Genomic DNA, 14,639 nt, shown 5'->3' on the forward strand with positions numbered 1-14,639 from the left:
ACCACATTGGAGGTGTTGCAGTTGATGTAGTGGTTAATTTTGTACGTCTTTTTAGTGACAGATGAGTGGAATTCCTTACTGGTCACCATATATTTACAGCAGGTGCAGATATTGTGCCCACACTTGTAGGTGCCTTTAGTACTGAGCCAGTTTTCTTTCTCTTTTAACCCTTTGTCCTCACTAACAAAGAGGCTGGGGGATAAGATGTCGTTCAGACTAGGGGCTTTTTTAGCGATATAACGCACTGGTTTGGCCAGGATTTGGTTCAGCTTTTTATCCTGGCTCAGCATAGGGATTCTTTTTCTGATGATGTCAGTAATCTCTTTGAACTGAGGGCTGTATGTAGTGGTGAAGGTGATGTGCTCCTCACTGGACACACGGGTATTACTCGCCTTATTCAGCATAGTACCCCGATCTATATCCTCCACAATAGCCTCCAGCTGGGGTAACCCCTGTGAGCCAGCCTGGCCTTCACCTTCCTCTTACTCCCCTCATAGACTTCCTTGGTGGTACTGTTCCTCTTAAACCTGTAGAGTTCCCCCACAGGTATGTTTTTTATTACATGTCTCGGATGACGTGATTTGGCATGTAATATGGAATTAGTCGCGGTACGTTTCCTGAAAGGGAAGATTGTGATGATTGAATCTGAATTTAGATCTAAAGTGACATCTAAAAAATTAATGTTTCTACCACCAATTGTATAGGTGAATTTCAAATTCATTTCATTATCATTCATATATTTCATAAGTTCAGGTATCAAGTCCGCAGGTCCCTCCCATATGAGGAGCATTCTATGTACAGGAATATAACTACTATAATACTGCCCCTATATACAAGAATATAACTACTATAATACTGCCCCCTATGTACAAGAATATAACTACTATAATACTGCTCCTATGTATAAGAATATAACTACTATAATACTGGCCCTATATACAAGAATATAACTACTATAATACTGCCCCCTATGTACAAGAATATAACTACTATAATACTGCCCCTATGTACAAGAATATAACTACTATAATACTGCCCTCTATGTACAAGAATATAACTACTATAATACTGCTCCTATGTACAAGAATACAACTACTATAATACTGCTCCTATGTACAGGAATATAACTACTAAAATACTTCTCCCTATGTACAAGAATATAACTACTATAATACTGCTCCCTATGTACAAGAATATAACTACCATAATACTGCCCCTATGTACAGGAATATAACTACTATAATACTGCCCCTATGTACATGAATATAGCTACTATAATACTGCTCCTATGTACAAGAATATAACTACTATAATACTGCTCCTATGTACAAGAATATAACTACTATAATACTGCCCCTATGTATAAGAATATAACTACTATAATACTGCCCCCTATGTACAAGAATATAACTACTATAATACTGCCCCTATGTACAAGAATATAACTACTATAATACTGCCCTCTATGTACAAGAATATAACTACTATAATACTGCTCCTATGTACAAGAATACAACTACTATAATACTGCCCCTATGTATAAGAATATAACTACTATAATACTGCCCCTATGTACAAGAATATAACTACTATAATACTGCCCCTATGTACAGGAATATAACTACCCTAATACTGCCCCTATGTACAGGAATATAACTACTAAAATACTTCTCCCTATGTACAAGAATATAACTACTATAATACTGCTCCCTATGTACAAGAATATAACTACCATAATACTGCCCCTATGTACAGGAATATAATTACTATAATACTGCCCCTATGTACATGAATATAGCTACTATAATACTGCTCCTATATACAAGAATGTAACTACTATAATACAGCCCCTATGTACAAGAATATAACTACTATAATACTGCTCCTATGTACAAGAATATAACTACTATAATACTGCTCCTATGTACAAGAATATAACTACTATAATACTGCCCCTATGTATAAGAATATAACTACTAAAATACTTTTCCCTATGTACAAGAATATAACTACTATAATACTGCCCCTATATGCAGGTATATAGTTACTATAATACTGCCCCATGTATAAGAATATAACTACTATAATACTGCCCCTATGTACAAGAATATAACTACTATAATACTGCCCCTATGTACAAGAATATAACTACTATAATACTGCTCCTATGTACAAGAATATAACTACTATAATACTGCTCCTATGTACAAGAATATAACTACTATAATACTGCCCCTATGTACAAGAATATAACTACTATAATACTGCTCCTATGTACAAGAATATAACTACTATAATACTGCCCCTATGTACATGAATATAGCTACTATAATACTGCTCCTATGTACAAGAATATAACTACTATAATACTGCTCCTATGTACAAGAATATAACTACTATAATACTGCCCCTATGTACAAGAATATAACTACTATAATACTGCCCCTATGTATAAGAATATAACTACTATAATACTTCTCCCTATGTCCAAGAATATAACTACTATAATACTGCTCCCTATGTACAAGAATATAACTACTATAATACTGCTCCTATGTACAAGAATATAACTACTATAATACTGCTCCTATGTACAAGAATATAACTACTATAATACTGCTCCTATGTACAAGAATATAACTACTATAATACTGCCCCTATGTACAGGAATATAACTACTATAATACTGCCCCCTATGTACAAGAATATAACTACTATAATACTGCCCCTATGTACAAGAATATAACTACTATAATACTGCTCCTATGTACAAGAATATAACTACTATAATACTGCTCCTATGTACAAGAATATAACTACTATAATACTGCTCCTATGTACAAGAATATAACTACTATAATACTGCCCCTACGTACAGGAATATAACTACTATAATACTGCCCCTATGTACAAGAATATACAGTGCCTTGCGAAAGTATTCGGCTCCCTGGAACTTTTCAATCTTTTCCCACATATCATGCTTCAAACATAATATTGCACGCCCCACTTTTCAGTTTTTGAGTTTCCACAAAAATTTAAAATAACTAATAAATTTCGTTCAACTTCACAATTGTGTTCCACTTGTTGTTGATTCTTCACCAAAAATGTACATTTGGTATATTTATGTTTGAAGCTTGATATGTGGGAAAAGGTTAAAAAGTTCCAGGGAGCCGAATACTTTCGCAAGGCACTGTATTAGATAACTACTATAATGTCGCCCCTATTAAGTTATATAATTACTATAATTTCACCCCTATGTATATTATATAACTACTATAATGCTGCCCCTGCTATATATTATATAATTACTATAATGCCGCCTCTATTATGTTATATAACTACTAAAATGCCATCCCTATTATATATTATATAACTACTATAATGCTGCCCCACTATATATTATATAATTTATATAATGCCTCCCCTATTATATAATTACTATAATGCCGCCCCTATTATATAATTACTATAATGCCGCCCTATTATATATTCTATAATTACTATACAGTAATACCACTCCTATTATTTGTTATATAATTACTATAATACAACTCCTATTATTTGTTATATAATTACTATAATACCACTCCTATTATATATTATATAATTACTATAATGCCGCCCCTGTTGTATATTATATGATTACTATAATGCCGCCTATATTATTTGTTATATAATTACTATAATGCCGCCCCTATTATATAATTACTATAATGCCGCCCTATTATATATTCTATAATTACTATACAGTAATACCACTCCTATTATTTGTTATATAATTACTATAATACAACTCCTATTATATATTATATAATTACTATAATGCCGCCCCTATTTTATATTATATAATTACTATAATGCCGCCCTATTATATATTCTATAACTACTATAATGCTGCCCCTATTGTATATTATATAATTACTATAATACCACTTCTATTATTTGTTATATAATTACTATAATACCACTCCTATTATATATTATATAATTACTATAATGCCACCCCTATTTTATATTATATAATTACTATAATGCCGCCCATATTATTTGTTATATAATTATTATAATGCTGCCCCTATTATATAATTACTATAATGCCGCCCTATTATATATTCTATAATTACTATACAGTAATACCACTCCTATTATTTGTTATATAATTACTATAATACAACTCCTATTATATATTATATAATTACTATAATGCCGCCCCTGTTGTATATTATATAATTACTATAATGCCGCCCCTACTATGTATTATGTAACTTTCATTCCTCACTTCGGTTACTGTGGGTTTTGGCACCGTTAGTCGGTGTAGTTCCGGGTGATGACGTGTTAGTTTCCTGTAGGTTCCCCTTTGGGGTGCCGATGGGTGAGGAGGATAATGAGCATAGATGGAGCTGGGTGAAGGACAGGGGGTAACGTTGATTGCACTGAGAGGGGTCAGGCGCTGGGCACAGACCTCGTGACATTCTCATTTTTAGGGATGCCCCCTGGGCTCCTGCTGAGTGCGGGGATCGATCTTTTCCCGCTTTCTTCTCATTCCGCTCGCTGCTTTCTATTTCTGGATAATGTGGGCAATTGGGAGAAGTAACCTGTCCGCCCCCTCCCTGCCGCACCGGGGGAATCACTCAATTCAGAGACGCAGAGAATGTGCGCTCTTCTTCCCACACTGCGGAGGAGCACACTGTATACGGTACACTCTGCAGAAGGCACGTGCTGAGACTTGTAGTTCCCATGCAGCTGCAGTGCAAAAAAGGCAGACATGGAGCCCATTTCAAAGGATGTTACTTTTCAAGTCTATTGCTCCCTGTTATCAGCCATGATCGGAAATGCCTGGATGCCTGCTTTTTCAGGGAGATGTATCATTGCCCAAATATTGTGCCATGAGCCATCCATTCCCTTTCCCCAAAATAAATTTGTACTGGGAGTCCTGGGCCATGAGCTCCATGCTTGAGGGTGGAGTGAGCAGGGGCCACGTACGTAGCAGAGGGCCACTCCAGGGGCCACGTTTCATCTGTGAACACATGACTCTCATTCCCAGTACTCAGCTCCTGTGCATTAATATGATGAATGCCGCTATCTGCAGGTTTCTCGCCAGGCAGGGGCAAATGAGAAAATATGGGCATAATTATGTCTCCATTCTCTGATGACCCAGATGCTCTGCAGCCGAGATCCCCCTCCCCCAATTCATTACCGCAGCAGTTGGGCGCTTCCCAGGGGTCCGTCAGCAGAAGGGGTCGGGGCACAGACCCTCCTGGCAAAATCTCCACCTGCCTAAAACCAAAGATTGGAGCTGAAGATTTACAAAGAAGAAGGAGTCTGATCTCAAGCAGCACAGAGGGTTTCAGGAGAGGAATGCATTGATCTCTGTGGGAGATCCCAGGCAGAGAGTTACCTGGAGGAAGCAGCAGGTTCCCAGCAGCACAGAGTATTTTCAGGAAACATGGCTGCATTTTACCGGGATCCAAGAAGTATCGTTTCTCCTTGTGGAGAGTGACATGATAAGCATGTCAAGGTGAGGAGACTTAAAGCCGCAATGCTCCTCTAGGAAATATGCAAATTGTCTCTTCAGAGAGGAAGAGGACTAGAACTCTAGTGCCACCTATTGGAAGTAGCAATCCTAACAGTCAATGTCGACCCTTTAACGAGCCTTGTCACACATAGTACCCCGAAACACAGTGTCTGCAAATTGAGATTCTGGTTTGGCTATTATCCTAAGTCATGTGAGTCATGCAGCTGCATGATTTACAGCTGCTAGCCAGCCTGAGTACATGTGGGGGTTGCCTAGTTGCGAGGGATTCCCCACATGTAATCAAGCTGTGTAACAGTCGCAAATCATCCAGCTGCGACTAAAACTAAATCTCCGAGCACTAACAAATACTCGGAGACCACCGGAGCATACTCGGAAAAACCCGAGCAACAAGTATACTCCTCATCACTAGTCAGGTTACTACCAGGCTGCTCTCAGTGCTGGAGTGCTGCAGTGAATGCCGCCCTGTCCATGGTGCTGGAGAGCGGATGGGATCTCAAGTCTTAAAGGGCCGGTTCCGTTCTATGTAAATAACTCTGAATCATTGCGGAAGATAACGTTCTGCAGCTTTCTAATGGATTTATTTTTTTAATTCCTCTTCATTTGCAATATCTCTGATTGCTTTTGTTGAATAGGAGAATGTATTATTCACATTCAGAGGCCGAAAATCTGTTCCTGTTCTACTGGCAGAGCTGCGGGGCGCGTTACAAGAGAGGACGGCTTAGTCTGTACACATTACAGCTTTTCAATGGTGAGGAATAGTGTAATTCCTAGTGTGGCCGCATGCGCACAGGTGGCTGATTCATGGGTGTACATAGACAACCAATATGGCCGTTGTTGCAGCCCCCACAGGGAAGCCATATTGGTTGCCACCCAAGGGTTAAGTACAGCTTTGAAAGGCCGTTATTGCAGTCCGCATCGTCCTTCGCTTAGCCTTCCCACTATGGTGACATGATTCACAAATCATCAGATTGGACATATCGACCCGACATATTAGTAGTTGATCTGTCATTGTATCCTGTAGCTCAGCGGATTAGGTGTGTCATAAACCGCTCTCGTGTACATTTTCCCCCCACGTTATTACTGCCCCTCGGTCGTACTTCAATAACCTTGAGCATAATGTGTGCGGGTGGCGGACATTATAAACCTTTTCTATTTTCAAGGTAAAGGTCTTCCTGGATTTATGGCCCCCTAGCAAGCAATCAGAGGCCACGATTCATTTCTATAGTACAGCTTACACAATGAAAGCTGTGCTCTGATTGGTTACTGCCTAGCAACCCTTGATACCTGAGGCCTAGAAGACAGTAAAAAGCCTAGAACCAGATAATCTGTGATTCTGATTATACGAACTCGGTCTGTCACATTCATACTGTCCAGATAAAGCCCAACGGACCTATTACTGTCATTTATTTTGGTTCACTTTTCTTATATTTCATTGCAGCTACCCGCCGGACATAACACTTTGGTTTTACACAAGAATGTGACTTGTCCTGTATACTGCAATGAAAGTACTGCAGGGTATAGCACAAGTGATCAAACAATCACACGTTCGGGTCCCTTCAGATGAGTTAAAAATAAAATTAATAAAAAAAAGTTTTAAAACTCTATAAAACAATTAAAAAAAGGAAGCATTCATTTTCTCCATTAAAAAAATAAATTACAAAAATAAAAAATATTCTGCATTGCTGCATCTGTATGTATCCAATCTATCAAGAAGAGAAAATGTCAACACCTAAAATGCTGGGGTTTCTTGGCTGCGTTTGTCCCCCTACCCCCCAAAAAAAAAAATATAATGAAAAAACGATTAAAATGTCATATATGCCACAAAATCGTATCAATTAAAAAAAAAAAAAAAACTACAGCTCTGCTCGTAAAATTGAGCCCCCACATAGCTCCACTGAAGGGAAACATGAGAAAGTTTTGTGTCTCAGAAAGACACAAACCTATTAAAAAAAAAAAAAAGTTCAGAAATAAATACAGACGGAATTATAAAGAAGTTATGGGAGGAAAAATCGAAAGTGCAGAAAATAAAATAATGAAATAATGCTGGCGCTCATATCTTGCGAACACGACAGCGACATCCGTGTGGGAATACTACCGAGGCGCCAATCTTCTAAACAACGCAAAAAATAATTGTTGCTTTTTTTTTCAGTTCCTTCCCCCGTGTTGACGTCCTCCGCACATGTATTGGCGGTGGGATTTACATTCTCATCTGAAAAATCCCTGAGCACATCTGTGTCGTGAACGAATGACGGATTCATTAGCGGCGAGGGATGAGCGGCCGCCTGAACGCGTCCAAACAGCAGGAGGGTCCTCGCGGGGAGGCCGGTGGCGAGAGCCTGTGACATCCACGGCTCAGTGATGAAGACCCCCCCGCATGACGTGAGACAATGTCGCCAGATGTCTCCTGTTAACGTAGCCAGCATTACAAGACGAGTGTCTGATATCAGCGTCATAATGACGCTAATAAAGCACTTGCAGTGGTTTTATCTATTGTTCCCTGTTATCAGCCACAGCAGCGTGTGCCCAGATGATAATCAGTGCTGCAGACAAAATCCCATTCGCTGCCATGCCACATCGGCGCTGTAAAGGCGGCGCCGGACGAGTGATGGCCACGGAGTGGGGCTTTGGTGCAGGGCCAGAGGCCATTATCACCGACATATCCTATTAGGGGTCATTATTTACAGGCAAAAATAAAATCTGCGCATCAATATGATGTGAAAAATTGTATACAAATCATGATATTAATTTCCACTCCGCAGAATAGTATGTGCCCTCACTTTATGATCTGTCAATTTTTGCATTGTTTCCCACCCCATAACTTTTTTTATGTTTCCGTCCATATCGCCGTATTTTTTTGCCGGACAAGCGTTAATTTTGAATCACTCCATTCGCTTTACCATATAATGTACTGAAAACATACAAAAATATATCCAAGTGCGGCAAAATGATGAAAAATCTGCAATTCCATCACTGGTGTGCAAGGTGCGATAAAAATGACCCAGTAAAATGATTTTTTTCAGATCAGTAAAATTACAGCAATACTATCTATAATTTTTTTTATTATTATTTTAGTGGTTAAACTTTGTAAAAAAATAACTATTTTCTGAGACCCGTAAATGTTTTATTTTTCTGTGAATTCATATTTTTTAAAGGATGAGCTAATGTTTTATTGACACTATTTTGGGGTAAATACGATGGATATTTTGATTGTTTCCTAAGTGCAGAGACCGAAGAATGGAATTTTGGCTTTTTTTTTTCTTTTTTGGCTTTTAATGTACGATTTCAATATTTTTATATTTTCATAGAACAAACTTTTACGGAAGGCCCCCATGGAAACCAATTAGCTTCACGCGATTGCATTGCAGAGTGGCTGTTGGGAGCCGATGAACAAGCATACTTACAACTAAACCGTTTAAATGCTGCTGTCAGTGATTGACTGTGGAACTTAAATGGCTAACCAGCTGCGACTGGAGCTAAATGGTTGTTACAGGCAGATGCCGGCTCCTCAGCTTTCATCATACACCCAGCATACAACCTGTGACAAAAATGTACCTCACTGGTCTTTAACGGGGTAAAAACAACCTGTCACATGCCTTAAAAATGTATTTTTGTTAACTGGTGTAAATGCTGCTGTTCTCCTGAATCCGGCGATGTTTTTCTTTTGTTTCTGTGCCTCTCCATCCCTGAGATATGGCCCTCTCTTCCCTTAATATAAATCTGGTCTTTTTTACCCAAGTAGGTGTGGTCTTCATGGACACACCCACATAGAATTGAGAACCACACCCAGTTAGCTGAAAAAACAAGATTTACATGCCGGGTAGAAGAGGCCATATCTCAGGATTGGAGAGGCTCAGGAACAAAAGAAAAATGACACTTGATTCAGGAGAACAATGGCCTTTACATGTGTAAAAAATGTACATATTTATGACAAATGACAGGTCCCCTTTAAAGCCGATCCTTGATCAGAATATTGGATTTTGCTTTGCCCGCTGATTTGTAGATTGAAGTATCTGCCATAGATCGCTGCTACAGATGCAGCACGGTCACTAACAGTAGGTGTCCCTATTATTGCATAGTAAACTATATGTTGGTTCATCCTGAGCTGCCTTGTTCATGAACCATAGTAGGACTAATTGTACAGAGAGAAATGTTAGGACCTATTTGCCATGGTGATCGCCTCCACAGCTGAGGTCAGCGACTCCGCTCATTAATTAATTGTGTCCTTGCTTGTGTGAGTCCTCCCATCTGTAATTAAAGGAGATCACCCTAACGACCTGTGCTTCTGGAGGATGAACCTCGGATGTTACAGTGATTCCTGGAGGAGCGTGTCACGTCCGCACATCGAGAGGCAGCGTGTGAATAATGACATTGTACACCCGTTGTCATGGCAACAAGACCTGCATCCAATATATTGTATTAGATGGCCGCGTGCACAGCTTGGGGTCACATTGGAGGGAGGTGGCGGTCATAGTATACGAGATCTTGATGGAGGGGTCAATAGCTTCATGCCATGTGTTAACTCGTTGTTGTCCTTATCAAATAAAAAGGTCAAGATGGTTACTGAAGGTTCGAAGAAGACGATCACATGGCTGTCGAATCGGCGCGCGATTCGAGTGATGGCGGGATGGATCCATGTAAATATTCGCTAGGTTGTATATCACACAATGACGAGATGCTGGAAAAGCTGGGCGGTCTCACGTCACAACCCCGGGGTCCGTAGGGACTTGGAGTATCCTCAGATGCTCTCCTGATTATCTTTCCCTGCTGTGCGGTATTACCGGGGGGTCTAGAAGGTTTCCAAAGGGGCAGCGCGGGAAGCAGGAGATGACATTTCTAAAGTGCTTAAATGAAGAGACCAAGAAGATGATGAGAGGAGTAATTTATTCATTAGGATCAGCGCCACATAAAGTGGTTTAATTATAGAGCGGCTGAGAAGATAGAAACGACAACTGGGCCGCATGTCATCACAGAGAGAGCGCCATACATTATACATATTATATTACTGTGCACGGGGGGCAGTATTATAGTCATTATATTCCCATACATGGGGGCAGTATTATAGTAGTTATATTCTTGTACATAGGGGCAGTATTATAGTAGTTATATTCTTGTACATAGGAGCGGTATTATAGCAGTTATATTCTTGTACATAGGAGCAGTATTATAGTAGTTATATTCTTGTACATAGGGGCAGTATTATAGTAGTTATATTCTTGTACATAGGAGCGGTATTATAGCAGTTATATTCTTGTACATAGGGGCAGTATTATAGTAGTTATATTCTTGTACATAGGGGCAGTATTATAGTAGTTATATTCTTGTACATAGGGGCAGTATTATAGTAGATATATTCTTGTAGATAGGAGCAGTATTATAGTAGTTATATTCTTGTACATAGGGGGCAGTATTATAGTAGATATATTCTTGTATATAGGAGCAGTATTATAGTAGTTATATTCTTGTATATAGGAGCAGTATTATAGTAGTTATATTCTTGTACATAGGGGCAGTATTATAGTAGTTATATTCTTGTACATAGGAGCAGTATTATAGTAGTTATATTCTTGTACATAGGGGCAGTATTATAGTAGTTATATTCTTGTACATAGGAGCGGTATTATAGCAGTTATATTCTTGTACATAGGAGCAGTATTATAGTAGTTATATTCTTGTACATAGGGGCAGTATTATAGTAGTTATATTTTTGTATTATTTCTGCCATGTAAGTCAGTAATGTTTTTGGACTTGCCCTTTTTTCTCTGTGGGGAGTTACATGGAGATGATGAGTGTTGTGTTCTTTCCCCGTGTAGATAATTTTATGAGGATCAGTACATTTTCAATAAACAGAAGAAATGACAGAATAGATGTATAAACCAATAAATCAGAGTCCGAGGCGGCACTCCGGAGGGGTGGGAGATTTCTAATCCACTCTCCTCTCCAATCTATCAGGATCTGGGCGGCTGCGGCTTTTATATTACAGCAAATCTGTTTATTCTGCCGCCGGCTCGATTTCAGGTTTTCATCCTCATCTCATTTGTGTCCTCAGTTTTACAATTGGAACACGCAGAGGAAAAAATATTCTATTACTTGACTGCACACAGCAGCACAGAGTATTTGAGGAAATGGTAGTGAGAATATGGGATGATAGTGATTCCAAGGTTGTATTTCATACATGTTGTCGTGGTAGAGGAAGAAAACGGAGGTTGCAGGGCTCCCAGCAGCACAGAGTATTACAGCACAGGCCTCCGGCGTGATTATGCTCTTGAGGGCTGATATAACCGTATTTTATGTTCTCTTTCTTTCCAGGAATGAGACGGTTTTGCACCAGTTTTGCTGCCCGGTCGCGGATGCGGAACAGAAGCCATCTCCACCCAGGTAAGACCCCGGGATTAGTCTCCATGGTCGCCATGGCAGACATAGTAACACACAGCTGTGCGATCTGACTACACACAGGTTTGTTCGTAGTCTGTAACCATGGAAACACATCGTTCTGCATAGATGCTGTAAAACTCAACACAGCAAGAGATTTATTTTTTTTTAATCAAGACATTTTTGCAGACAAGTTTCAGTGTATTGGAGGAATACAAGGAAAAAGGTCGCAAAAGTATTTACACCCTTCAATGAGCGAGGAAATTATTGCACTGATCAATGATAATTAGTAAAAATGCGACTCGTTCGTCTATAAATATCTTGTGGCCTCTGGTTGTCAGAAAAATCACAACCCTTCTCCCCTGAAATACTCTGTGCTGCTCCTTACTTTTTCCATTACGCAGCTTTCACCCTATTTCTTTCCAAAACTTCCGCACATCCATCTCCTTAAATCCTCTGCATTGCTGACAAACCTTCTCCTTCCATTATGTACCTGCCAGCCTGTCTGCACAGCAATTTGCTGTAATACTCTGTGCTGCTGACAACCCTTTTTCTTTCACTATGTGACTCTTAGGGTGTCAGTATGGCCATTTACTTAAATACTCTGTGCTGCTGGAAACCCTTTATGAGGGCCACACAGTGGGTGTTGGAAGGTGTCAGGAAAATATGAATTATTTTCCATTGTTCGGGTTACACAGCCAGACCTGCCTGTTACTTCTCCCACCAGTGGTTTCTGTAAAGCCAAAATCCTTCTTGCATCCCCTTCCCACCAAATGGTCCTTTTGGAATGTGAGTTTATGGCTCTGCCAGCTAGCAGAGAGCAGAATGTGCTTTTCTGCCAAAATCCCTTTGTCTGCTAGGCATAACACTTAAAGTCAAAGTTCAATAACACACATTAATCCTAGAAACATGAAAATTAGATTTCCTGGATCTGGGCAATAAGGGCTATGCATGGCAGCGTTTTGCGCTGCACTAGGGGCCCTCGGAAACCTGGGAAATTAATTTCTGCCCCCCAGTAAATCACAGACATACCGTGTTTGGACTCTAAAGAGCGGTAAAGTAACGGGTAAAAATAATGCCAATATCGTTGGCCTGTGAACTTCCAGGCCAAAGAGGTTTAAAAAAGGAGTTTTCGATAACTTCCTCAAATAGGTGTATCTCCCAGGAAACAGCCCACATGTGAGGTCAGCCAAAGTGGAAGTCCCTAAGTTTATGGCCGAACCATAAAACAGAAACATCCATTTTGGGAGACATTCAGAGCCGGAGAGACAGCAGCTAACACCATGCTGGGGTGCTGAATCATTCCTTTGGGAACTCTCCTCCCCTTTATCGACACATCATACCTGTGACTGAGATTTAGTAAGTTTCATAACTTTATCCCTTTTATTTTATAACTGTTTGTACATATTTGTATTTTGTCTCTTTTGTAATATCTTTTGTATTTTTGTAAACACTGACAATTTTTCTCTGGAGTAAACGTATACATTTTTTTTTGCTCTTTGATCGAACCGACACGTACTACGCTCATAAATTCACGCTACCTGGGTTGGTTTCTGACCCGATATAGGTTTGGTAATGGACCGGGCTTATATCTAACGAGGAACTGGTGGCAGCATACCGTTCTGGTGTTACTGGTAGATCCTGACAGTGACGGACCAGAGGTTTATATATGTATTCCCGGCCTGGGACTGGTGATATATATACCGCCCTCACTGCAGAGTGCCCCGATAACCAGTATGGAACAGGGCAGCCTCTCCGAAGACCACTTATCCTAGATGCAGGTCCCTGACTGACCTGAGGGTCAGGGGGGCGCCAGAGAGCTGCAAGTTCATAGCTTAAAAGAAAAGTTAGGATTTCACTGACAGAAGGGCCCCACAGCGGGTATCGGCAGGTCCACCCTGGGTGCTGTAGTCTTGCGGTGGACTCCACAGAAGGGGGTGATCTGTCTCCCGTCTGCCTCCTGGTGCCGTGTGTGGGCAGGACGGGGTTACTTTCTTGCTTTTTGCTCGGTTTCCTTTGCATAAAATTAATGCTGATTTTCCTCCTGTAATTAACCTGGAAAAAGCTGCGGAAGCATCAAATATTCTCCGGAGAGTCCCACAGCAACACCTGGCGGGATCCGAGAGCTGTGCCAGCGAAAGAGACCGCTCCAAATATGTGCCGGGGAAAAGAGACTGCTCCGAATATGTGCCGACGGGATGAGACTGCTCTGAGAATGTGCCAGGGGGAAGAGACTGCTCTGAGAATGTGCCGTGGGGAAGAGACTGCTCCGAATGTGTTCCGGGGGGAAGAGACTGCTCCGAATATGTGCCGATGGGATGAGACTGCTCCGAGTTTGTGCCGTGGGGAAGAGACTGCTCCGAATATGTGCCGGGGGGAAGAGACTGCTCCGAATATGTGCCGACGGGATGAGACTGCTCCGAATATGTGCCGACGGGATGAGACTGCTCCGAATATGTGCCGACGGGATGAGACTGCTCCGAATATGTGCCGGGGAAGAGACTGCTCCGAGTATGTGCCGGGGGTTAGAGATTGCTCCGAGTATGTGCCGGGGGGAAGAGACTGCTCCGAATATGTGCCGACGGGATGAGACTGCTCCGAATATGTGCCGACGGGATGAGACTGCTCCGAATATGTGCCGACGGGATGAGACTGCTCCGAATATGTGCCGGGGAAGAGACTGCTCCGAGTATGTGCCGGGGGTTAGAGATTGCTCCGAGTATGTGCCGGGGGG

The 14,639-nt window shown here is 40.7% G+C and overlaps 1 protein-coding gene across 10 annotated transcripts in view; it reads left to right on the plus strand.

Annotated features, from left to right (window-relative positions):
• The window catches only part of IQSEC3 (IQ motif and Sec7 domain ArfGEF 3), a 74,444-nt gene that overhangs the window by 12,997 nt on the left and 46,808 nt on the right, over window positions 1-14,639 (plus strand). For 9 of the 10 annotated variants that reach the window (XR_013215965.1, XM_077266984.1, XM_077266985.1 and 6 more), the window contains exon 2: window positions 11,843-11,911. Coding sequence is in view for 8 of the 10 variants with exons in the window: in XM_077266984.1 (XP_077123099.1) it covers window positions 11,843-11,911 (69 nt within the window). In the remaining 2 variants the exon portion in view is untranslated. Of the gene's footprint in view, window positions 1-11,842; window positions 11,912-14,639 lie in introns of those variants that run through there. The other variant, XM_077266996.1, reaches the window with a different exon arrangement.

Source organism: Ranitomeya variabilis, chromosome 5 (assembly GCF_051348905.1).
Source record: "Ranitomeya variabilis isolate aRanVar5 chromosome 5, aRanVar5.hap1, whole genome shotgun sequence".
In the NCBI taxonomy this organism is placed as follows: Eukaryota; Metazoa; Chordata; class Amphibia; order Anura; family Dendrobatidae; genus Ranitomeya; species Ranitomeya variabilis.